Source organism: Drosophila tropicalis, unplaced genomic scaffold (genome assembly GCF_018151085.1).
Source record: "Drosophila tropicalis isolate 14030-0801.00 unplaced genomic scaffold, ASM1815108v1 contig_573, whole genome shotgun sequence".
In the NCBI taxonomy this organism is placed as follows: domain Eukaryota; kingdom Metazoa; phylum Arthropoda; class Insecta; order Diptera; family Drosophilidae; genus Drosophila; species Drosophila tropicalis.
This window is the reverse complement of record NW_027173049.1, coordinates 1,530,112-1,556,157: the sequence shown is the minus strand read 5'-3', so window position 1 is coordinate 1,556,157 and position 26,046 is coordinate 1,530,112. Positions and strand designations below refer to the sequence as shown.

General features: G+C 36.0%; 2 protein-coding genes, 2 long non-coding RNA genes and 1 other non-coding gene across 6 annotated transcripts; 3 read left to right on the top strand and 2 right to left on the bottom strand.

The window, feature by feature from the left end:
* Positions 1-168: 168 nt before the first annotated feature.
* On the bottom strand, positions 169-1,085 carry LOC137575553 (uncharacterized). The gene is made up of 2 exons (XM_068288139.1): positions 855-1,085; positions 169-785 (listed from the first exon to the last, which is right to left on the bottom strand). Exon 2 carries the CDS (start codon positions 402-404, stop codon positions 267-269), a length of 138 nt encoding a protein of 45 aa, XP_068144240.1. The 5' UTR covers positions 405-785; positions 855-1,085; the 3' UTR covers positions 169-266.
* Positions 1,086-4,384: 3,299 nt separating this feature from the next.
* LOC137575605 (uncharacterized) lies at positions 4,385-4,837 on the top strand. Its single transcript, XR_011032204.1, has 3 exons — positions 4,385-4,454; positions 4,520-4,585; positions 4,642-4,837. It is a non-coding gene; the product is annotated as an uncharacterized lncRNA (long non-coding RNA).
* Positions 4,838-5,392: 555 nt separating this feature from the next.
* On the top strand, positions 5,393-7,400 carry LOC137575389 (uncharacterized). Its single transcript, XR_011032156.1, has 8 exons — positions 5,393-5,492; positions 5,700-5,823; positions 6,040-6,079; positions 6,252-6,302; positions 6,491-6,558; positions 6,750-6,818; positions 7,002-7,038; positions 7,212-7,400. It is a non-coding gene; the product is annotated as an uncharacterized lncRNA (long non-coding RNA).
* On the top strand, positions 6,598-6,682 carry LOC137575635 (small nucleolar RNA R38). Its single transcript, XR_011032210.1, has one exon. It is a non-coding gene; the product is annotated as a small nucleolar RNA R38 (small nucleolar RNA).
* LOC137575385 (protein FAM13A) lies at positions 7,383-25,807 on the bottom strand. 2 transcript variants are annotated; one of them, XM_068287943.1, is made up of 4 exons: positions 25,678-25,807; positions 21,489-23,975; positions 10,931-12,682; positions 7,383-9,336 (listed from the first exon to the last, which is right to left on the bottom strand). In XM_068287943.1, exons 3-4 carry the CDS (start codon positions 12,674-12,676, stop codon positions 8,653-8,655), a joined length of 2,430 nt encoding a protein of 809 aa, XP_068144044.1. In that variant the 5' UTR covers positions 12,677-12,682; positions 21,489-23,975; positions 25,678-25,807; the 3' UTR covers positions 7,383-8,652. The 2 variants fall into 2 exon arrangements, with proteins under 2 accessions (XP_068144044.1, XP_068144043.1); XM_068287942.1 differs by lacking the exons at positions 21,489-23,975; positions 25,678-25,807 and adding an exon at positions 13,329-13,509.
* Positions 25,808-26,046: the final 239 nt, after the last annotated feature.

Here is a 26,046-nt window from a genome sequence, read left to right as displayed (position 1 = left end):
AAAAAAGAAAAAAAATGTGTGAGTGCTCAAACTTTTAATCAGTTTTCACGTCAATACTAAGTTTCTTTTTGCATCGTGGATGCTTTAATCTCAATATCAAACCGATATTCCCATTGCCACTTTCGATTCAAGAAATAGTTACACGTTTTGTTTTTCAATTTGTATATATAAGTAGTAATCATTTGAATTTATTATAATCCACCGATCGTTGGAGTGTCTGAGCATCAATATAATGGTTATCAGTTAACTGTATTCTATGCTACACTTTAGGTCTGCTGCCTCAGACTTTTTAAATATCGCACTGGAACTTCCGGAAGATAGACGCAGACAAAAAACATAAGGGGTCCAAACAATATCATGCTGATCAGCCACGATGCAAGGCCCAGCAAGGTAATCGTGTCCATATATTGATAGTGGAATCGATCGGACAGTTGGTGAATTGTTTATGGATGTATTGTATAAACGTTACGAAATATATCAAATGAATGTATTTTACTTCTTGTGGTTGTTGTATATAAAAAAGACTTGTCAATAAATAACTAATATCACTAAACACCGGATTCTAGGGAGATTGTGCAATATATAGTCACAGCGCGAGCACTCTCCGATGTTTCTAATCAGGTTTTACACAAATATGTACGTCGATTGCTGCAGGTCACTCTTTAAAGGTAAAGTAGAAGTATTTGATTGTTTGTGTATATATATGCATAAATGTATGTAGGTAGATCTTAAAAAGTTATTGGCCACGCGGACATAATCTCAGCCTTTATCTTCAAGCGCGCCACCTGGAAAACAACAAAAAAACAGTAATTAATATTGAGATTCTTTAAGAACGCCTTCTCCGAAGTGCTTACAGCTTCTCTTTATGCCAGTTCAATTGTCACTGAGGCAGCAGGCTGATTAAATCACGCACTTTATACCCCCACGCCCAGTTTGGGTAATCTCAATGATATTATTTTTGGGGCATTCCCTCCTCGCAGTCAACTTTACGCTCAAGTTGAGTCAGCTGAAATCACACATTCTAAATATGGCCGAGGTCTTTACGCAAATGTGGCTAATATGTAACTGAAGTGGATAACCAAACCCCTCAACAGGTTCTAGAGAGGCACTTCCTCACCGCATCTCCTCCTCCATCTCCCCTTGAGAAACCACCAAAATGTACGTAAGCAATGAGCGTCCCTCCCGTCCCACACTCAAAGCTTTTTGATTGAGCATAAAATTTACTTTGTTTGTTTTTATTTTTGTTTTTGATTCAAGGTAAGTAGAAAACTGGTTTACTAAGCCATTTGAAGAGAACGTTAACTGACATTTAGTTTACTTAAAGCACTGACTGTTCGTTCCACCATATACATATGTATATATTCCTTCTCATTCTTTGTGCCAGGCATTGAATGTTTATTTCCCTTCCCTCACCATATTTTTGGAGCATTGATAAGAGACAATCGAATTGAACCTGTTATCAAATTGTTTTGGCCCGGCAAGTAAACAGAGGTTTGCTTGTATTGCTTGTCAAGATGGCGACGCCCCCAAAAAAAAAAATATATCCTTTTTCGATATCCTTGCCAACTTACATTATATAGAAGTAATTATCACTGTCCTTGCGCTTATCGGCAAATTGATTGGTGTTATCCATTACCGAGTTTACAGCACCGTGTGAATCTGTGTGGGATGTATGATTGCTCCAACGCTGCCAGCGATTTGTAATACTCATTCCAGAATTGATTCCAGTCTGAGATTGTTGATGGCCCAGATTGCTCTCCTTGTTCGAGTTGCCGAAAAATGATTTCACGCTCTCCATGATGCGATCTGCCTCCGTAGGAGTGTGTATGTCGAGCCTCCGAATAAATTGATAAAAGCTAAAAATACAAAAATGTATTTATGAGTATGTTTGTATGTGCCAAAAATTCGTTAAATGTGTCTACAATCTTGTTTTCATACAAATTCCCTTCAAACCGAAAAGAGAAGAGAAGAGTCTAACTATATTATGCAGTCGTTTGTCACGCAGAGAAGTGTCAACTTTTATTACCAACTTGTATTCCTCACTTTTTCAGGGTACAGAAACTTCGTACAATTAAATTTGAGCTAAACTTTTGCTTATTTTTATTTATTTTTTAGTGGGCTTGTGCATTTATACATATTTATGTGTATGGCATGATTTCGGTTTTGTTTTTTTTTTTCTTTCAAAGTTTTGGGATAGCGACAGACATTAGATTTTAAAAATAGTCATCATTTAAAAAACCCTGGCGTTTTCTTGAGGTTCTGTTGAGGGGTTTGTTGTCCACCAGATAGGTAGAAACAAATTGATAACAGCGTTTACAGAGATAAGACGATTAGAAGACTGATAAGTCCTGGGACCATTCTAAATGCACAACTGTTTTGCAAGCAATTGAGATGACAATCAAAATCGATAAATAAATAAATGAAAATTTACAAGCAAGTCCAAGGCAAATGCGTCTTATTTTATTAAATAAAAGATCTAGATTCATATTATCAATTAGCAATCCACTTAGCAGGTTCAAAACAGTTCACCCAAGACAACTGATAAGAGAGGCATTCGAGCAACACGCTTCTAATATAAATTGTTAAATTGCCGGGATTGGCATTGAAGCAGTTTGATTTTTGACAAACTATTACCCAATGGAATGAACAAACAAACACTCTATAAAATCATAGAGAAATCGACAACGACCTACCTCACACTGGCAACTGTAATTTTATCAAATTAGTGAGACCCAAATAGAGTAATGGAGGCCGTTGTTCCCTCTTGTTAAGCTGGTTGACTGGATTGCACGTATTTTGTCCACTTCCCGCGACCAAGAGCTGAACCGTTTTGCGCGACGCCTGCGATCAGACTGAGAACGGCAGGCGGCAGTTTTTAGTTTTATCAGTTTCGAAAGAAAACTGAAGTGACTAAGTCGACTCGCCGACTTTGGTATACCATGCACCAAGTGACAAAAATATTCACATTGCGAAGGCCAAATGTAATGTCTATTAAATTCATGCTGCTTGCCTTATAGCCATCTCCGTCCTCATGGAGCACTAGTAAAATACGTTCATATAAATATTTGGAAACCGATTTAAATAAAGTTTGTTAGGTTTGTAGAAATGTATAACACTAACTAGTAAATCTGCGCACCCACGGAACAAGTCTTGACACACAAGGTTAGTCTTGGCTATATCGAATGAGCTGTTGGTGCTGATCAAGAATATATATGTATGTATGTATGTATGTACATACAAATACCTATTGGGATCGGAAATGCTTCCTTTTTCCTGTTACATACATTTTCACGACTTTAATATACCATTTCACCCTATTGGGTGCATGGTATAAAAATAAGCGAAGGCGTATTTGTACATACAAATTTGTATTATATACATTGTATGTTTACGGCACTAGAGTGTGTTATATACACTTACATACATACATACATCATGTTTCTTTAGTCGTTTCCATGGTTTTTGTTTTGTGTACCCAAAAGAGAGCGAGGGTGCCTATGTAAATACTTATGTATGTACATTGTACATACATGCAATGCACTTCACTCTCCTTTGTCGATGCGATCATCCAACTCTCACTCTCGAGCTCTCTCTTTGTTAAATAAAATGCATTTTACAACTTATGTGTATATGTACATATGTCTGTATGTAGATCTACTCTAGTCATTTATATACTTATAGACGGTGTGTGTAAAATATTGGACTTTGCACTATACGGATGCCTTTTTGTCTCTTACATCTGTATGTATGTATGTATGTATGTTAGCATGTGTACATACACATATACATATATACATATATGGTTTGTCTGTATGTATTCCTCATAACAACAGCTGAGACATAGCAACTGCATCGAATCGTAGAATACCCTTTCCAATATATCTGATACATATATCGAAAAAACAGGAAACACCAGTTTATTTTTAGAGAAAAATATTAGGTTTAGTCAGAGTCTTCATATCTAACGATTAGCCAATTATATTTAATAAGTTATCTTGTTTTAGTCTGATTCACTAACCTAGAATATTCATGGCTATTTGTGTTTCTTTTATTATCACTTGATAACGAAAAAAAGCGAATTGAAATTCTCCAGTATCCTTTCCTCCACATTTTCCTTGAATTTCAGAATACTGCTGAAATTCCTGAAGTCCTTCCTCAATTTTCGCATACGGAATTCTTCTCAGAACAGCAATTTCTGAAGGAGAAACATTAAATCTTAAGCTTGCCATTTTCTTGGTTATTGAGTTTTTATTCTTATTTTCCTTTTATTTCATAGTTCATCAATTTCAAAAAGCCCGACTTTTATCTCCCTTTTATTTGAATTTCGATTTTACCCCTAAATCAATTTTAGTAAATCGAAATTCCTCCCATCTCAATTGGAAGTTCAATTTCCACACTTTTTCCCATCTCAGTTGAATAATTCTTGAAATTTTAGCAATTTTGTCAAATTTTTTGTAAGAAAGAAGAAGATTTTACATTTTGATAAGTTTTCTCTTGTATTTATTCTAACAAATTTCAGATCTTTCCTATTTTTGCTGACAAGAGACAATGGAGGATAATTCTTTCTGGAAAATAGATAAACGAGGTAAAATAAGGCATGAAACTTGCATCGATTTCATTTATTTACAACATTTAAAACAGATTGCTAATTAATGAGACATTTTGCGCCACCAAATCTGCCAGGGACTCTCTGTTATTTCTTCATGCGGACGATACTCCACATCTGCTGCAGCATTTATCTTTACAAAAGAAGAAAAGTTCGCCGCAAGAATAGTTGCACCCAGTCCCACTGTAAAGAAAGAAATTGACCAAAGTTTTCGACAATTTCCATTTTGGAATACCCCATAAATCAAATTTAAGATTCTCTTTATGAATGAAAAAGACAACAAACAAAGCATTTTTTATATACATACATTTATAAGTTTCCTAAAATAAGATGCAATATTATATTATCTATAAGTTAAGCATAATTATACATACAAATAAACAGACATACTATAATTTGTACCAATTGTATTTCTTAAAAAAGCAACGTTTATCATTAAATTTAATCATTAAACTAAGCTCTTTTTATTTACTGTATGTCAAAACAAAATTAATAAATATTCAATGTAAAACAAAAGACAAAAGAACTGGATGTAGTTTCCTTACCACCAACAGATTTGACAGATTGGGAGGTTAAAACAACAAAACACTTACATAAACTTCTCCATTTGTTTCTCCGAGGAATTACCAACTACAAGCTATTTATTAAATAATAATATTAATTTTAAAAAACTTTTCTTGGCGCCATAAAACAGTAAAACCGATATATCGATAGTCCCAATCGCTTTCGCCGTCAAGTTGGTACTATTTTTCACAATCGATGTTTTCTATTATCGATGGTTTTTAAAATCGATGGTTTCTATTATCGATGGTTTCAATTTTCATTTTTTCTTTCCGCTTTTTTACCAGACGAGGACGGACGTTTCTCTCTCGCCCTTAATTTAAAAGTAAGTGTTCATTAAATAATTGCTAATAAAAAAATAACTATTAAAAAGCAGATTATGTGCTTAAGTTTTCTAAATGATGTTTTTTTAATACCGCCCCAGTCTGAAGACACGTGTTGATTGGTTTCCAATACTGATTTTATAAAAATGGACACTTTAGTTAGAAATGAACAAATTGAATGTGATTTAATAAATTGCTTCTTTTTTCAGATGAAAACGGTAAACATAATGCGGAACTTTGTCCAAGATGCAGAAATGAGTAAAAATTGGAATGCTGAATGACTTTCTAGCCCCAGCCACGTGCACGTGGTTTCTTGTAAAATTGAAGAGTAAGGTTAGTTATGTTGAAAATTCTAGTAGCGTGTTTCTGTTTTTTTTTTTTTTTGATATGATGTTTTATTTATACCGCCCCAGTCGGAAGAACCTTGTCGATTGGTTTTATAAACTGATTATTATAATTTATTTTATGTACATATGTATATTTGTGTAATCAAAACCAATGTATGTATACCAGTTTTACTATATTTAAATTTTCCTTGTTCTATTGCAGAAGTGTGGCGTTTTGTGATACTTCAAATAAAATGAAAAAAGTAAGTAATGATTTTCATTCTTAGCTAACTGTTTATTTTGATGAACAAATTGAAAGACAAGCATATAACTGAAGTTTATTGTTGATTTTTTCTAACGACTGATTAATAAGCAATATGAACTTTTGCATCTTCTGTACGAATTTATTATTAACAAATGCAATTTTTCCTGCAGAACTTTCTAACCGTGGAAATGGAACGAAAAGTTTGAAAAATAATGTAAAAGGTGTGTACCAAATATATAAATAAATTGCGAACACGTGGCTTTTTCTTTCTGATGAACAAATTGAAAGACAAGCATATAACTGAATTTTGTGTTGATTTTTTCTAACGACTGACTAAGAAAACAAAATGTTGAAAATGTTGTCCCTTACGTATCCATTGAAAATTGACGAGATATTTATATTCTTGTAGAAACGCCAGCTAATTAAAGATGACAGTTGCTTAAGGCGCAGACATATCGGCGGAGTAGCCTTCCTAAGGTGAGTTGATTTCTTTGAATAGTTTAGAAATTAAAGGAGAAATCTAAATGATGAACACACTTTTAAAGCCAAACAGTTATCCCTGTCATAAGAATAATTGATGATAAAATAAACTGACACAAGTTTTTAGAATAAAATCATTTGTAAAAGTGTTCAGTAGAGTTCTAACCTCAGTTTTTATTTTTTTTTAGGCTCCCCCGTCTGCTTGGAGTTGGCTATATGAACATATCCGCTTGGCATAAACAAATGTGATAATTGAGGTGAGTTTTTAAATATATTATTTCTGAAATCCATTAAATACCATGATGCTTAATAACCGCCCCAGTCGGATAAATTATGTCGATTGGTTAAAACATTCTGATGAACTAAATTTCTAAATAGTAGTAATGGATTTTAACTTTGACGCTCGACTAACTCAATAATGTATATGTATGAATTTTCAGATGGAACGAGTAAATCCGATGTTTGTTTCTTAAATAGGTAAGTTGGTCAAACGAGAAAGTACCTCCGAAATAATAATGATGAACAAACCTTTAAACAGTTATCCCTGTCATAAGAATAATTGATGATAAAACAATCTGAGAAAAATAATTCAATAATGACGATTTTTTAAATGATTCAGAAAATTAACTAAAGTTTTATTGACTTTTCAGATGCTCTGATGGATGTGTTTGCTGTCGTTTGCCTCAAAGTCTATCGTACAGTCGGAAAGCTATATATAAGTCATTCCACTTGATTGCGCTGGCTAGACGATCTTGCTATAGCTAAGGAATTATATGATTCATTAATTATGGTTGTTAAAATAAAATTAAAAGGCAAATCGCTTTTGCTATTCAGTATAACGTGATATATGTTTTATTTGCATATTTATGTATAGACATTTAGCTCTCTGATATTTTAGCTTTTTTATTTTTGGTTTTTGAAACGGTTATTTTTGTTTTTCTTGTTTTGTGTAATTCTACAAAATCATTTATTGGCCCATTTCATTCATTGGGCCGTTTCTTCTCTCTGTGTAATACATATAAGAATATTTTTTGTAAATGTTGAATTCATCATTCAGTTTTGTTTACATGTAAATAGATTTATATATATATATATATATATATGTATGTTCATTAAATACACAATACATATGTATGTTATTTGTAAATATATGTATATTTGTATTGTTATGCACGGGATATACATACACACGTTCAATAAACCCAATTGCTTTGTCCTACAACACGACGTAAGGGAGATCCGATCGAAATCAAAAAAATTAATTTCTCGAGCTCATTTCCTAGACCTTTTTCTTCATAATCCCCAAAATTTCTAGTTTCCATTTATATTGCCGTAGAAAAGTGTTCGTTTTTTCTGTTTAGGTGTGTAGTTTACACTGAAACATTTGATTTTTTTGTTTTTGATTGGAAAGCACACCTGGATAAACATGTTGGGTATAAAGGACTAGGACTATAGATCTAAAGACTAGTATTCATATCGATATCGTTGAAAAAATTCATCACTACGAATGCATAGACAACATTTATAAATTTTATAATTCATATTTGATTGGATGGAAACTAATAATTAAACACTCTTCGCATGAAATTTGAAAGCGAATTCAGTCATATATATGTATGAAGGTTGGGGGGAGACATCAAGGATCGAGCCCCCCTCCGTTTGTTTTCATTGGAAATTGGAGGAGAGATGTCCGCCGACCATGTTCTAAAACTCTTTTGGAGTTTTCTCAATTCCTTGTGGAAGTCTGATGTGAATGTGAAGATGAAAACAAACGGAGTTGGGTAATCAATTTAGTTTTGTTTTTTAAATTTATTTTTTATATTATTCAATAGAGGGTGTTTTTTAAAAAAACAATAAGGAATCAACAATATTCATAAAATGTATCATTTATATAGAATATATGGTAAATGTAAATCTAAAAACTACTTGTATATATTTTATTTTGTTTTCTTCTTTTTAAAGTTTAGTTTTGTTTTTTTTTTTTTTTTTTTGTTTTTGTTCAAGTTCTGTCTGTATGAAATAAATAATTAGCATGAGTGTGAACTAGCTTTGTTTTTTGCGATCACTGTCAATAATTAAAATGGATTTATGTTAATGACCAATATGCTTTTTGATTAGCGCCTGCAGTAGACGCACCTTGGCCTTCTTTTCCTTGTACTGATCGTAGGTTTCCGTTTCCAGGGATTTACGATCCTGCTTGAGCATCTTTCTGCCGTTTTGCTCCTCGAACAGGGACTCGTATTCGCGAATTGTGGCCTTGAGCAGAGTCTTCTCGTCACGCACACGCTCCAACTGCTCCCACAGCTGGTCGAGGCTGAGGGCAGCAATATTCTCGTTGGCCTCCACCGGCTCCGGAGCTGTATTTGTGGTTGTAGTTGTCGATTCATCGGAGGAAGCATTCTGAGTTATGGTATTTGGCGCCATGGAGTCGCTCGGCGAGTTGGTAGTCTCGGTGCTGTTGTTAGATGAATACTGGAGTGGTGTGGATGTGGCTTCAAAAACCATAGCCTCATGTTCCAAAATGGTTGGCAATTCGGGGGCTCCGGGTCCGGCTCCAAACATGACAGTACGCGAAACCAGACGCTTGAGCTGGCGATACCGATCGTATAAAGAACGGGCAGCATCCCGCTCGTCTTTGGTAATGGGATGGCCATACAGGCTCTCGAAATACAAGAGGCCATGTTGGACAGCAGTCTTCTCCTGTACTAACTGATCTGGTGACAATTCCTCCAGCACCTCTGAACGTTGGCTGGCCACGCGTTTCTCATTGAGATTCTGAAAAACAAAAAACGAAATCAAATTCGGTTATTAACAGAATCACATGACAATGGAGTCGATAATTAAGAAGCCACAAAATAAAACCCCCCTCCCAAAAGATATAAGGACTCGGAAGACATATGACAATCTCAACCAAGTATCACCCCATCGTAGTGGCAAATTGGTAAACAAGTCTATTAATCAGCGACATGCATTAGTTCATTATTTGATTTTGGTTTATGGCCACGGCCACTGACAAGACACATAGACATCCAGACAGACAAACAGACAGAGCACTCAGACTCAGTTGGGGCAAGAAAATGCGAAACGAAGAAATTACCCTCAAAATAGAAATCGTTAATGTAAACAACAGAAAAGCAAATAATATACATATAATATATGGATATCTAGTATAATGTATCTGTGTATCACTATGTATGTATGTATGTACAAACATATATAAAGTATATGACACTTGTATGGCTGCTGCTTAGAAAACAATTTCGCGCGTGTTTTTGTCTTTTTTGGCAGATATTCAGAAAATTTCGAGACACAAATATGTTTTTCCTAAGACGTATATGGCCATATGTAGAGTAGGGGAATGGAGGCCTGTCCAAATGGCAAATATTTGCAGATATACATACAATGAAATACTTATACAATATAGTCAAAAAGTCAATATTAATGAACTCATTGTCTTGAAGATGATTTGTAGCCTTTTAAGTAATGAAATAACAAGTAGAATTCAATCCGCAACCTCAGCCTATAAATTTAGCATAAGAAGGTGTGATATAATTACATCCATATCATGTTCAGTCTATTGGAATCATTACGCCATATACCAGCCATAGATGAAAATCATTTTTTACTTTCCAACAGACAGATACACATTCTTAGAAAATGCCAAATTTGATATAAATCGGAACATTTGACAAATATAGAAGTTTAAGGCGGAAACTCGATTTTTTAGTCTATGGCTTTTCCATCTTGTTGATTACAGTCTAAAAACGATTAACTTGCAAGGGTATACATAGTTCGTTCAAGTAATACGTGCCTATATTGGTTCAAGTGTCGTGGAAGAGCATTTAATCTATTGGACTCGATTTCGTTTTGCAATTTCATTTTAAGATGAAAGGAATTTATTTTTAAATTAAATTGTATTTTTGGCGAATTTTTAGGGGTAAGGAGCACAAAAAGTGAAATCATTTTTAAATCTTTCAGTGATTCTGAAGGAGGTGACGTTTCTGATCCCATAAAGTGTATACATAAGAAGCCAAATCGAATAGATCCAAGTTGATCGATCGTTTTTTCTTAAGTTTGCCATTTACTCTTGTACTCCAATTTAAATCAAAATGACTGGCAAGGGGCTCATCCTAGGGGTTGAAAAGGAAAAATGGCATAGGGCGTGGCAAAATCGAAAGAGACTGAAAGTTATTGTGAGAGTTTTGATCATTATAAAATGTATGCATATAAACTCTGGCAAAGCCAAAGATAGCTTCTCTGACAAAGTCCCTCTGACGTCTGTGATACTTGCTAATTTCTTGTCGATTATATTTATATAGTCGTAGATTTATTTAATGACTTTTGAGGGGTCTCGTGACGCAAAGCTTACCTGTTCAATTTCAGCCAGTGTGGCCTTCATCCGCTCTAGCTTAACTTTGGAGACATTCTGATTAGCTGCGACGCCTCCACCGACTACTTTGAGGCCCAGTTTCGCAATGGGATCAGTCTTCAGCTCGTGACGTTCCTTACGCAATTTGCTTAATTCGGCCAGGGCATTTTTCATGTACTTGTCGTTCAGACGCTCCGCTTGGGAGGGTCGATAGCCCAGACGCTGCTCCAGAGACTCCTCGAGTTGGACGAGTTTCTTCTTTAGGGCAGTCACCCGGCGATTGATGACCTTAAGGCGCTCGTCTGGAGTTTGGAAGGCTGCCACCATCATGGCGGGGAGAACCTGTTGCATGACATCGCGGGTCCGCATATTTTCCAGCGAGCTAAATGCCCGCACAGCATCCATAGGCTCTAGGCAGTCCATATCCTCTCCAAGTAGCTGCAGAGAGCTGGTCGCCTGTTTGGGCATTTGCTGGGGATAGTAGGGCATCGCTTTGGCTAATTTAGCGGCGGCGTCAATATTGCCACCCACATGGGGTCGGGAGTGGGCGTAGCGACGGCTCAAAATGGGGGCGGGTTCGTCTCCACGCTCCCAGGGAAGCGACTCTTGGGCTGAGGTGAGATTTAGATTCTGTTGCTGACGCTGAGGAGGCTTTGCCCTGATTGGTGCCGGAGTGGCGGAAGTTGGAGTGCTGTCATCACTACCAGCCGAGGAGCTTGTTGTGGGTGTCGGCGATATGCTGGAACTACGTTTGGTCTGCTGCTGCTGCTGTTGTTGTTGTTGCTGCTGCTGCTGATGAAAGTCAATCAGGTTGTTGTCATTGTGATCTGAGGATGAGGTCGTGTCCCACTGCTGGGGCTGTTGCTTTTTGCTACTAATGAATCCGCGGCGTTCGTACTTTAAGGCGGACAAATCATATTTATAAGCCGTCTGCTCATCCCGCCTAAATGGCATGTACTTGCCGGCGCTAGTCGACTTCTTGGCCATTCCAGACTTTCGCACTGGCGGCTGACGACTCTTGCAGAAACGTTCACTGCTCCGGCGCCTCTCGTGCTCGCACTCGCTATCGTCACTGGCTTCCCGTTGCTGTCGGGCCGGACTTGCCTCATTGCGTGAACGATCTTGGTCTGCACTAGGCTCCGGCGGGTTGGAATTGCCATTGTTGGCCAGGGACGAGTTGTTTTCCTGCCCCTGCGTCTTCTTTTCCGACAAGGTGTCTGTCTCAAACTCTTGGCAATAGGTGGCATAGCTAGCGGTTCGCTTGAAATCCTCCGACGAGACACGACGAATGACTTCTGACTTTTGAGGTTGACAGCATGGAGGATTCTGATTTGGATTTTGCTGCTCCTCAGTGAGCAGCTCCTCGCTGTTGCTGCGCTGCAATTTCCGATCCTGACTGAAGGCAGAGCTGCTGTCCAGACGCTCCTTGCGTTTGCGTGACTTTTGCCATTCAAGTGGATTTATGATTTCGGGTAAATATGTGGAGTTGAAGCGCGACTGGGAACTATTTAATTGTCTATTTTTCTCTTCGGCAGCAGCCTTCTCTGGGCTTGATTTGAGCACTGCATCTTCCTGGTGCTGGTGCTGATGCTGCTGTTGCGTTAGGTTAGAAGATGGCGATGATGATGACGAAGATGATGTGGAGGAGGACGCTGATGGGGCTGCACTGCCACATGAGGCTGTCGACGATGATGAACCGGTGAGACGACTTAAGTCATCTTCGTTGAGGGTTGTGGGATGGCGCATGCCGCACTGCAAGTAGACAAGAGGGGTAAACACATATAAATTAAGTCAGTTGGCGTGACAAACTCAAAAGGCGACCTAAATAAAGGTAATTAGTGAATACAAATTGTCCGAATGACATTTTGGTCAATAATTAAATGGGTTAATAAATACAACTCCCCGTGTACATAGTATATAAAGTACTTGTTGTTACTAATTGACACAATGTGAATCATCGACAGAAATGCCAGTCATGTGGCATGTCAGAACGAGGGGATCGAATCGATTTAAGCGGATTCTATGACCTATGAAACATAGTCTAGCTAACGGGTTACAAATACCTCTTAAACGAAATTGAAAATCTTTTACTTTTAAGAATTATTGAAATTACTTTTTTTTTTTGTTCCTCAATCAATTTATAGTAAATATTTCGTCATCTTATATAATTCTTCACATTTGTTCAATTGGGTATATAATATTGCTTAAAAACATTTTGTTTTTATTTTTATCATTTGTCAATATTTGTATTTGTATTGTAATTAATTTAGATTAGTTAAATTCATTTTCAATAATAATTTGCAAACTATTTATTTCACCTTCTTATGTAATTCTTTAATTCTAAATATATGTCAACAAATTATATTATAAAAAATATATGTAAAAAAACAAATCATACCAGAAAATATGTTATAATTCTTGGTGTCATCTTGAATTTCTATTAAAGTCAGTCTTAGGAATAATACGAAAACAAAAAAATATCACAAATTTACAAAGCTCAGAGAGAATCTATCACAAAATGTTATTTCAAACTGGGAACTTGCAATCACAATTTCAATTTCAAACTTTATATCAAGTCATTAACTTAAAAATTAAGATTGATTTGCTGTAAAATGTACCGTAAGGCACATTTCACATTTTTGAAAACAAATTTCAATATAGTATTTATTTTGGTTTTGCCTATTGGCGAACCGCGCGGCGTCGATAAAAATCCGTTGAGAAAGAGAACCGGAGAACGTTGCTTTCCTTTGGCACACCGATTTACTATTAAAGTCACTTCAAAAGCGACCTCGGGAATTATATGCGAAAATCTTGGCCGAGAGAAGGTGGCGAGCGAGAAAAGAGAGAGGCCAAAACGGTAGCCAGTGAGCAAGAAAGAAAGGGGAAAAGAGATGGAGAGCGCCTGCGCAATGAGCCGCCTGTTGATCGATCGTGAGTAAAAGAGAGCAAAAAGGTGTGAAAGCTTGGGTAAACATTCGGTTGGGAGGATGGTGGAGGAGGTCGGTTAGGTTGGGGTGTTTTAATTGGGGGTGTTTGTCGAGACAGATAATTGCCATCAACCCCTTTTGCCCTCTTGTGCAGACGCTAGTCCAAATGCTAACGTGGTTTGTCGGTCTCGGTTTTTTTTTTTTTTGCTTCGCCGTTTGCAAGGGACTTTAAAAATAAATCCCGCTAATTTGTGTCGATTTCAGTCACATTTCGACTTTTTATGGTCATATTAATTAAGTGTATTAATTTATGCACTTGTTTATCTTTCGTAAAAAACAAAACACGCGTTTGAGACTTGTGTGATTGGAGCAGAGGCAATCGGGCGAATACTTGATATGCACCTTTCGATGACAGCAAATCGAATGAAATCGAAATTTTAGAGACGACACTGAATTGGCAATAACAACGGCACTTCCTCAACAAACAAAAACAGATGCAGATACATCCATACATACATGTAAACACAGTCAGAAATTCGTATATACATACATAAATTACAGTACTTATTTTTAAAAACGACAAAAATTTCAAGTGCAATGTCATCAAGTTTGTAAATAAGCAAACCAAAACAAAAAAAACAACCAAAAGTGTCACAAAACGGAAAGCAAAGCTAAAATGGCGAATATATGCACACATTTTCTAGGTGAACTCAATTAACGATTCCGATCCAGGATCGGGGATCAGATCGTTATGCGGATCTGTGTCAATAACTCTTTCCTCGAAAATTTGTTGTGGCGTCTGTGTAGGGTAAATTCAATTAAAAAATATCAAAGAAGTTAAATTCGGCTATGCCGAAGTTTATATACCCTTGCAGTCCTTGACAATAATAATTTCACATGTTCAAAATTTCTTTTCTGCAACTCAATTCATTAATATACAAACAAAACAATTTTACTCTTCATACTATGTACAATTTGTTCTTCTTCTTCCCTCATTCCCTAAGCAAAGCAACGCACGCATACACATACAGTTTATGTAGCGTTGCGTCTGTGTGTGTATGCATGTGCTCTGTTAACAGATGGTGACGTAGTAGGCAGCAAGCAGAGCTGCCGGCAGCGATTGAACCGATTTATATAGACTGTAACTTGTGTTCTATTTATCCGATCAGGGTCAAATTTTGAGATCTGAGATTTTATATCAAATTCTATTATATTGGTAAATTTCATGGGGATACTCCAATTTTTGCAAAAATTTTTGTTCCAGAGTTATATGATATAGTAGTCCGATCCCAAAGATTTTCATACTTTATCTCACCCGGGTAAAAAAAAGCTCCCAAAAAAATTTCATCCCGATAGCTCTTAAGATGGCTGAGTAAAACGCGTACGCACCGACGGACAGACGGACATGGCTATATCGACTTAGCTTCTCATGCTGATCAAGAATATATATACTTTATGGGGTCGGAAACGTCTCCTTCTGTGCGTTACAAACATCTGACCAATTTTATAATACCCTCTGCAAGGGTATAATGAAAAAAAAAAAAAACAAAAAAAATGAAGATACATACACAAATTAAAAGCCCACGCGCTTCTGACTGACGTCAATTGGACGGACAGCGACGACAGACGACAACTCGGGCAACGTGATCATAGCCAGCTAGACCCAAGCCCTCAGTTAAGCCCCCAGGACTAGGACAGAAATGGACTTTGAGAACGCGTGGAGCTAATTGACCAAAGAAGGCCTTTAAGACATATCAAATCAATTACACTCTTGCAACGGAAAAAGGGTATTTTTACTATTTGACGGGGCTTTTCGGTTGCTGATAGGGCGAAATTGATTGCATTCCAAAATAATACTAAATACAAAATACACACATTGAGTGATCTCTTTTAATGAATTGCTCAGTTCATTTCTAATCAAAGTCAAAGCAGCCGAAAAATGAAATCAATAATAAACAACAGTTGAAAGAAAAACACAAGTTAATGTAAAAGTAATATAATGGTTAAAGTTTTGACTTTATCAAACAATTTGGGCAGCTTTTATCAGCAACGCTTCATCAATTTTAAAAAAAGACTCTTTCAAGAGTAACTGACAGTTCGCATTGCAGATGCTTGAAAACTCCAATTACCGATACCAAGAAAAACACAATCGTTTCTGAAGTTCTTGGTAAACTCTACATGATCCATGTAACAGGAGCTTCATATCTATAGAACATGTCAATTTACAATTATTATAAACAAAAAAGATTAAAGAGTACAAAAAATGATCATTGTATTCCCCTAAGATATCTTCTCCCATATCAAATTAATCAAATTGGCTTGCCAATAACGTATGTATGTAAATAGAATATGTATGTATATACATAGTTCATCCACTTAAGTACGATATAATGGATTTCTGTAAAGTTTTCAATCGACTATGCCAAAGCATAGTAATAGGCTGTGCAATTGAAAGTCATCCTCACGATGAGACATTAAAAGCAATTTAAAGTTACCAACAGCTGATATGTGCCTTTGACTTCCTGAAAACCCGCAATCAAAACCAACTACTTATTACACACATCTGTCTAAACGGCTGTTATCATAATTATTATCATCTCATGATGATGATGAGGATTCGTCATTTGGCATTGCACACATAAATAGAACTCAAGAGTTGTTGATTTTTGTTTTTGTTTGGGTTTTCGTGGCGATGTCATTGTTTTTGTTTTCTTTTATCAATTGTTTATGCAATAAAAGTGTTTCCAAGAATATACGAACTCTGGGAAAAAAAATAAGTGAAATGAATCAACCAACCATCTGCCAAGTTAATATAGGGACCTATTCATTACATAGAACCAATAAAACAAAAAACAAAACCATCTAAACCCTCTAAAATAATTTTAATCATTGTCAGTATCTAAGGGAAAAGTGTGTAAACTTTTCAACTGGAACAAGTTACTAATATTCATGCGAAAAACATTTGATATCATAGATAAGAAAATTTCGTCATTTGGCTATTTATACAAGTTTATTGCCGATACCTACTACAGAATTTTAATGGCCAGATTGAAATCGAAAGCTGGTATTTATAAAGGGCCACTTGAAGGTGCTTTGAGTGGGTGGTGGCCCAGGTGAAAGGTCAACAACAGAGCACCCTCCACACACAACGTTGAGACACGCGCTTAAACCAAATTGTTTACCGCTTTCAACTCACAGGGGCACCAAAAAACAAAGTCAAATTCACTTGGCTCACCCACAACAATGAATGATTTGCTCTCCTCGCATAACGATGCTAAAAATGGATTAATCGGCGTATACGCGATGTGCGATTTGCGCGTTTTAACAAATCCGTGCGAAACGAGAGGTTGCAGCATTTTCGGCTGTGTCTGTGAATTAAAACGCTGAGCAAATATTCAAAAGTCATTTTCACTACAGTGTGTGTGTACCTACTTTATTTCTATACCCTTACAATCTAATGTGTCTCGCCCCTTTGGGTCAGGTACTTGAGGGAAACTTTTGCCTTTATGGAGACGATATAGAAAATATATAGATCAAGAGATCTGCATATTTAGCGGAATTGCGGCATATTTTGAAGGGTAAAACGAAAATAAATCCCTTACCAAGCAATTTTGAAAACACTTTAAAGAAACAAAACTTTGGCAGGGTATTCAAAATTCGTCTTTGCTATTTTTCTCCTTTTTTGATAAGAGGGTTTACCTGGTAACTTGGAGAATAACAAGGCAGACTGGCTAGCACCGCCTTAGACTGGCTTTATCCGGCGCCAAACTGGTGCAGATGGAAATAAAAAAAACACACACAAAATTTCTCATACTCACAAGAGACTTGTTGTTAGTCTTGTAGTAGTGGCTTCTTCTTGGGCACTTGCTTAAATTAGTATTATTAACTTGCTTACGACAAAACAAGGCTGTAGACTTTTCTCTATCTATGCCTCTTACAACCTTCTTACAATCATTCTATCGAATTGCTAATGCTGCACTGTTAAAACTCGGTAATTGAATCTAAATGCAAGTAGTTTACTTTCTAGCTTTACTTTCCAATGTAATGGAGACAAATAATTGCAATCCTTTTTCCTAGAGCTTCGTTATGTTGTCAAAAAGAAAATAAGTTGAAGTTTCCATTTAACAAATTTCACATCTGTAATTTGGTTTTCCAAGTACTTATGTATATAAAAATATTTATTGCGTTTATGTTTTATTATGACAACAGCACCGAATGATAAAAACCTAAAATAATAATAATAACAGCTGTTAGAGAATATATTCTTGTAAAATTTACAAAATATAAAATAAAATTTATAGATTGGAAACTACGAAAAGTAAAAATTTTGATATATAATTAACTCGATCTAGCTGTCCATCTTCGTCCGTCCATTCGCCTGTTCGTCTGTTTAAACACCTTAATTACCGACACATTGAAAGAAAAATACGCTTTTCTCCTTTCATATTAACAACTATTTAGTCAATTACTAGTTATTAGTTAGTAAATATCGGACAGATAATAATCGAAGCAATAAGAGTCAGCTCTTAGATGTTTAGAATAACTCAAGGGAAAAAGTTAATAAAGATATAAATTTCATGTTATGAGTTTAAAAATTATTTTTTAAGTTGGTGAATGGTTTGGGTTTTTTTTTTTTTTTGTATTTTGTCTGTCAATGGGTAAATATTTTATTCAGAATCGACTATATAAATAACTGAACGACAATTAATCACTCGAAAGATTAGATAAAAAGAAAAAATTTAATAATTAAGGCATAGAAATCGATTGATAAGATGAAAATAATTTTTCAAACATTTTTTTTTTCAAGTGTCGAATGGCAGAATGTCTACTCAAATTTCTATTCTTATAGTTTCCTATTTGGTAATTCAATTTCACTAATTATTCTCATCAATCACGCTGGCAAAGACTATCGACTAAACAAATGACTAACTAATGTTAGTCACGTGCTGGTATCCAATTGTAGAACCTTAAGCAGAAATAACATTGCGAAAGAGTTCGAGGCGATATCCTAACGAGTTTCGAGTTGGAAATGTCAATGGAATATTACCAGACCCCTCCCATCAGTCCCCTCTGTCCACGTCTCTCGTCCAGTCAGCAGAAAACAAAATTGAAATGCAAATGCGAAACCCACAAAATTTTAATGAAGCAAAACGAACAAATGTATGCAAAAAAAAGTAAGAAAATGCCTACAAGAGAATGGGAGAGCCGACATTAAGATACTCTATTATATCTAATAGTAGCGTCAGAGTAAAAACGATCGAAATATATATATATACATATGTACATATGTCTATATCGGGAATAGTTTTATTCAACCAGACTAAAGTACAATAGTTCCATCGAATATTTAATTTTTTTTACTACTGTGTGACGTAATTCACCCGCCTGCAATTCATTGATCACTTAGAGTGTATCAGTTAATTGACAATTCTCCGTTTTTGTTGTTGTTGTTTTTTGTTTCTTTTTGTTATTTTACTAGCTTTGGTTAAAAACAATCAAGTTCAATTGATGATGCTGCATGACCGGCACTTTAGTTATATAAAAAAAGAACGAAAAAAATGAAGGGAAACAAAAACAACAACAACAAACTTATAAAATTTTCTTTTTCCAGTTTTGTGAACTTTGGCTGTGACAGGCGGCGACCGCGACGACGACAACTGGAGAATTGGCATAATTTATGATCTTCACATTCGTATAGTTAAAAGATGTCCATACATACATATGTACCTACATATATACATTCCATTCCATTTGTGAACAGGTTTTGTTTTAATTTAATATCAAAATTTTAAATTATTTCTTTTGTCTCTGTATGTGTGTGTGTGTGTGTGTGTGTGTTTGTATTGGGTTGCATTTGAACGGGTACGAAATGATACCATCACGTGCCACTCAAGAGATACATAGAGACATGAATGGGATGATTGTGGCCACATGACTTGCCACTGTCATGACGACAATCTATATTAATGCACATCTACATACATACACCCTGTACTAAGAATCCTCAAAAAACTTTTCTTTTTCTCTAGGAACACCAAAGGAACTTGGCCGAAATTTCCAAGGACTTTTCAATTTGGATATCATTGGAAAAGACGGAGTGTAAAACATACTATAATACATTATAAAAATTTATACTTTTATAGTGAAATTGAAAGAAATGGTTTTCTAGCCACGCCAAATAGGCCAAAATGAGTTGAGCAAATTTAATCAGTTCTAAAAATAACACTAGACAAACGCAAAAGATTTTTAGATGCTCTAAAAATAAACCAATCTATTCGCATTTGGTTGAAATTCATTTGCCTGCTAATCATTTTGTTTGAGTTCTTAATTAGAAAGCGAGCAAAACAGACCAAACGTAGAGATATGTAGACATATGTTTCTAGTCCTGACAAAAGTCTTGAATAAACAAATGGAATGCAACGATTACCAGGCAACCAAAGTTATGTACATACATAAACAACAAATGTTTGCCATAATTGTTAGCTAATTTTTTAGGTCAACAGCCCAGAAAAATTGTAGGAAAATGATTTTGATGTTGGCATGTCTAAAAAGAATTTTAGTTTGACAATTGATTGAAGATTATTATATCATTCTATCGTGTCTAGGCAACAGTTTGAATGTCTCCCACATCGTAACTTTGATCACTAATCTACTCGCCTCTGTGCCCTCTCTTAGAGTTAATGGATTAAACTATCATCATCATAATGGCATATTTCCATTGGGTTTTCAACGGAAACGTTGATAAAATTTTCCACTGGACTCAACGCAGAGGCCCTACTTGAGTCTCATTGGTATAAACAATTGTGTTGGTATAAACAATAAACAAAGCTACAGAGGCAGCAACAGAAAAAAGAAAAAACAAATATCGATTAAATTCGAACAATAAAAATCAGTGACAAACGTGCAACGTTAACAAGATAAGAGACAATTGTTTGTCATAGACAAAACCCATTTAATGTTTTTACCCTCTATCTAGAAAGGTGGCCAAAAGGTATGTATATCAATGTCGGCAAAAGGCCAAAATTTAGGTAACTTTGAGCAAAAGTCAGTTCTTTTACTTTCTCACGAAAAATCCAGTTACAAAGTAAATAATAACCTCCATTTTCAATCTCGTTCAATTACAGTTGTCATCTCGTATTTAGTTTCCCTTCTCGCGAAGTTGCTTGGACTTTTGTGCCAGGCGTCTGAAAATATGCAATACATACAAGACTCTTTCGAATCAGATTACGCTGAAAACTCTTGCCCCCCTTCCCACAACCTACTAACGATATACATAGAGACGACGCCTTTTTACTACCTTTGGGTGTTAATCACTTTGTAGTTTTTTTCAATTTGCTTGCCTCTGTGATTTAAGTCTAATTGAAATATCAAAATATGGAAGAGTTATTCGTTTCAGAATTGTGTAAATCAAGAGTATTAATACAATTGGTAATGGGTATTAAGGATGTTTCTGTGGCAATCCTAAGTCCACGACAAAAAACTGAAATCAACTGAAAACTGGTTTTTTGTGCTATTGACGCATAATTTTGACTTGACCTACTACAATGTGTGAGCTCTAAAAGTGTCAAATCATTAACCAATATTTACTTATATGTATATATACCAGTAGTATTAGTTGAATTGGTACTTACAATGCAAGCCTTGACGGACTTCCACAGATTTCTTGCAAAGTCTTCAATTTTGCTGGTTTTGTTATTTCCACGTACGTTCGCCAGTTGCACGACGTTTTCTGTTCGCGTTTTTCGAAGATTTGGAATAATTATTAGACGAAATACTTCCAACTTAAACCCTTGGAGGTTTTTGCTTTTTTTACACTTGCTGCTTCTTACTCGCACTTATCGGTGACAAATCCCGATCCTGGATAATGCGTGGGATATGGTAGATAGTCACATTTCCGCTAATAACTTTAACACACAGACACACTCGCGGCCGTATACAGATGTTGTTGTTGGTTTTCGTATTTTGGTACTATTTTTGTTATAATTCTTTTTCTCTAGAGGCTTCTTATGATGTTAACTTTGGTATGTCTTGGTAATTTATTTTTTGGATTCTTGGATTTTTGAGTTGATGTTGGTTTGGTTTGGTCCGTTGGCTCGTTGTTGTTTTGTGTTTTTGATTTGGCCCCACATCCAAACTCTGGAGTTATCCCCGATTCCAAGATGCCTTAGTTGAATTTTAGTTTAATTTTTTTCTTGACCTTATACCGACGATTGCGCTGATCTATGACAAACTCATATCGCGATCTCTGCACATTTTCGCTATCTAAATTATAACAGCTCAAACCAAGCAGTCGTAGAACTCCTAGCGAATACGTTGTGAATGAATTATAGTGCCGGTTCCAGAGGAATTCCTTAATGCCGCGCCTTCTGCTGCAAATGGAGTGTTGCAACGATTGGTGCTGGAGCTGTAGCTGGAGCTGGACAATTATTTATTAGGTGATTGATTCGAAGATGTAGTGAACACACTTCTAGTTGAACTAACTGGATGCGCTGCCGCTTCTCTTCGGCGGGTTGATATTTTACTATATGTAAACGTATATGTCAACGCTTCAGACGTGAATGAGAGCACCTCAATGCACCTGACGAGCTTTTGTATGCAACGATGGGTGGATGGGTGGGGTGACGTTATCCTGCGATCGGCCTCGTCACTAACTTGCACACAGAAGCTCTCTCTTTCTTTCCTTTCGTCAGTCTGTCTCGCACTCTTTTGCTTTTTGGTTCAACGAATGCACTTGACGAAGATGCACTTTCTTTCGCTGGCACTCTCTCCCTGTCTATTTCTTCTTAGCAATCTCACACTCTCTCTCTCTCGCAGTGGTTATCTCTTTGGTACTCTTGCTCTTTACCGCTAGCCTACGGCTGCTTCAGAAAATGTGTGGATACGAGACGGTATCTCCTTCTCCTTCTCTTTCTTCGTCTTCGGAGTTTTTCCGCGGGCGCCGTTGTTGTCGTTGTCGTTGTTGTTGGTTGTATTTGGCTCAGCACTTGAGCAATTATATAAATTATGTAAAACGCGGCTCAATCTCGATTAAATTTGCCCCAAATTAGAATAGACTTTAGCTTTATTTCTTTGTTTCGTTTACAGTTTTCTTTGATTTCTCGATGAATGTTTTTGAACAGCGTTTTTTTTTTTGTGGATTTGTTTGATATGAGAAACTGAGTGGTGGTGGTAAAACGTGGTAGTGTTTCGTACTTGTCTTCGAGGTCAACGACGTTTAAAAAACGCAAAAATCGATATTTCGCGTGTGCGTTTGTTATAGTAGCAAAATATTTGGCTTAACCCACTCAAACACTGGGACAAATCGGCTGACTTTTGTACATATGAATGTGTGTATTAGCAAAATGCAACGACGAATGGGCAACAAAAAGGCAAACGAAAGAAAAACAGACACCAACTTCTTCTCATACAAACGCGCTTCACACGCACACCTACACCCGACTAATACAGTTGTAAACACAAATACAAATTTCCGAAAACTTTCCGGTCGTTGTGTCACGTAAGAGAAGCAATTTCTAATTGAAATCCAGCAGCGGCATCCACAAAGTCTGCTCCAAAAGTCTCCCCCAAAACGAAACTCTCTTCGTTGTGCTCTATCTCTGTGTCGATTTCACCCTCACCCTTCCTCTCTCACACACACACTCTCTCTCTCTCTCTCTCTCTCTCTCTTATGCTCTTTCGGTTGCGGCTCTCTTCTGCGCAACTCTTTTGTTGCAATTAACTTGCCTGATTAATTAGCTAATTAATATGTTATATTTAATATGCAAATTATTGATATTATTTGCCATAAGAGATCCTAAAGGACTTTGGCCTTGTGGGAGTTGATTTTAATCAAGAGATGGGCGTGTGACCAGCGGCAAATCTGCGCTCGCGCGCTCTCTTTTGTTCAATTTAACTCTTGTGCTTGTTCTCTTGTCGCTCACTCTTTTTTTTTTGCTTTGATGACGGTGATAAATACGAACGATGACGGCGATGACGTAGCAAATGCAAAAACGGTTATTTCAAAAGACCTTATAGTTTTTACAGGGAATACTTTGTTGTAATTTTTTTTAATTTTTCATACGTTCTGTTGCACTGGAATCGTTCATTATTATGTTTAGCATTTCCATTTTCGCGATGAACTGTAAATAAAAGCAAAAAAAATTCATGTAAATATGCATTAGAATCTACATACATATGTATGTATGTATGTACATATGTATGTATTTATGTACATACATATGTATGTTACAGAATCGCAGCCTAATTGTGCAGCCTAAAATGCAAAAAAATTCAAAGATTCATTTTTGACCACCAATAACTAATTACAATTGGTGGCGACTTACGGTAGCTTTTACTAAAACTGAATGTTCTCGAAAGTTCTTCAAATACATACAGATGTACATACATATGTACATACATACTACGACTTGCATTTGAATGAGTCGACTAATTTAATTGCAGTTGGCTAATAGCCAAATAATTCATTTGCATTTTCATGCTGGTCAAAACAGATTTTGGATATTGCTCGAAACCAATTTGTTATAAATATTAATTTTTTACTTAATTTTGCAATTACATGTTTGTTCACTAAAAGCCGCACTGCATATTGAAATGAGTCGTCGCAACGACTTTGGTTTACCATGCACCAAGTGAAACAACTACAAATTGTTTCAAATTCATAACACCAAATTAATACAAGTGTATGCATGTTTGTGTGCATGTATGTACATATGTACATACATATGCATGTTTGTATATCCATATTTTGAATATTTTGATTTCTCACACTAACATTTTAGCGCAATAAGAAGCCGAATCCGTTCTATGATTTCTCCCATTTAAATTAATTAATATTTAACTGAATGTTAGTGTTTTATATTTAAATGCAATCCTTTAAATATTAGACAGTTGATGCTGGTGTCAGCAAAGCTTCCTTTTGCCCGTTACTTGTCTACATTCTGGCAATTTTAACATAACCTTTTATCCCAGAGTTGCGGGGTAAAATAATAAGTATTTTATTATAGCTAGCTTATTCCTAGTCGCCGCTTGGGGCGAAGATTAAAATATTTGTTTTATCTTTTGAATTTTAAACACATTTTAAAATACATACATAGATATATATTGAATTCACTTCGAAATTCGCCTAAATCGTCTCATGTTACTTTTTGGACTGAATTATTAAAAATTATATTGATAACCTTGACATCTGTGCATTTGTATATACTGTTATTTGTCATAAAATATTAATTACTAATAAAAATTATTTATTATAATTATTTTAAATGATCGAATATTTGTAATTTGTCATGATGGATTTTTTGCGTGCTGAAAAATCTTAAACACAGACAATTTGTTGATTGAAGAATTTCATTATTCAATTTCACGTATGTACATACATACATATGTACATATATAGAGTAGGGATACACACATATGTATGTATGTACATACATACATACATACATACAATGTACATTGAACGTCTTTTACGTCGTACGGATGACAGTCAGTTGTAAATGTGTGTATATTTTTTAAGGCAACTTTGAATGGATCCTTCTCAATGTAAACATTTGTTAAATAAATGTGTAACATATGTACATACATATGTATGTACGTACTTTCAAAACGGAAATACAATCTATAAACAAATTGTTTTTGCTTAAATTTTCTTAACATACAATTTGTTCTATGCAGTTTCTTGAATTGGGTTATTATCTCATTCAATCTCAAGTATTTTGTTTGATGTAACCCATTATTTAATACATTTGTTCACATTGGCTCTCTCTCTTTCTCTCTCTGTCTCTCTCCCTCTCTCTGTATTTCTCTTGTAGTAGCATTTACCTAGTTCTAAATTGTTTTATTTCTTTGCCGTTGTCGTTGTTGTTCTTTCTTTTTTTATTTTATTCACATCTCACACGCTCGGAAAGACACGCCAACACAGAAAGTGAACCACACCAGACAAGGAACCAACGTCAACTGAGTGGAAATAACCGAATCGGCGAACGTGCCCCAAGCGGCGTCCGAGAGAAACAACGAAAAGTGAATGAAACGATGGATGCAGTCCCAGAATTTGGGGGCAATGTTTGGGGGCGGCAGGGATGTCCATTACGCGCCATTCTGTGGTAGTCGACTAAGAGGCGGGGCAAGGACGTGGACGTGACTGCAGAATAAAGAACATTTCGCCTAAGCAGGACGTCGGGGGCGGTGGGT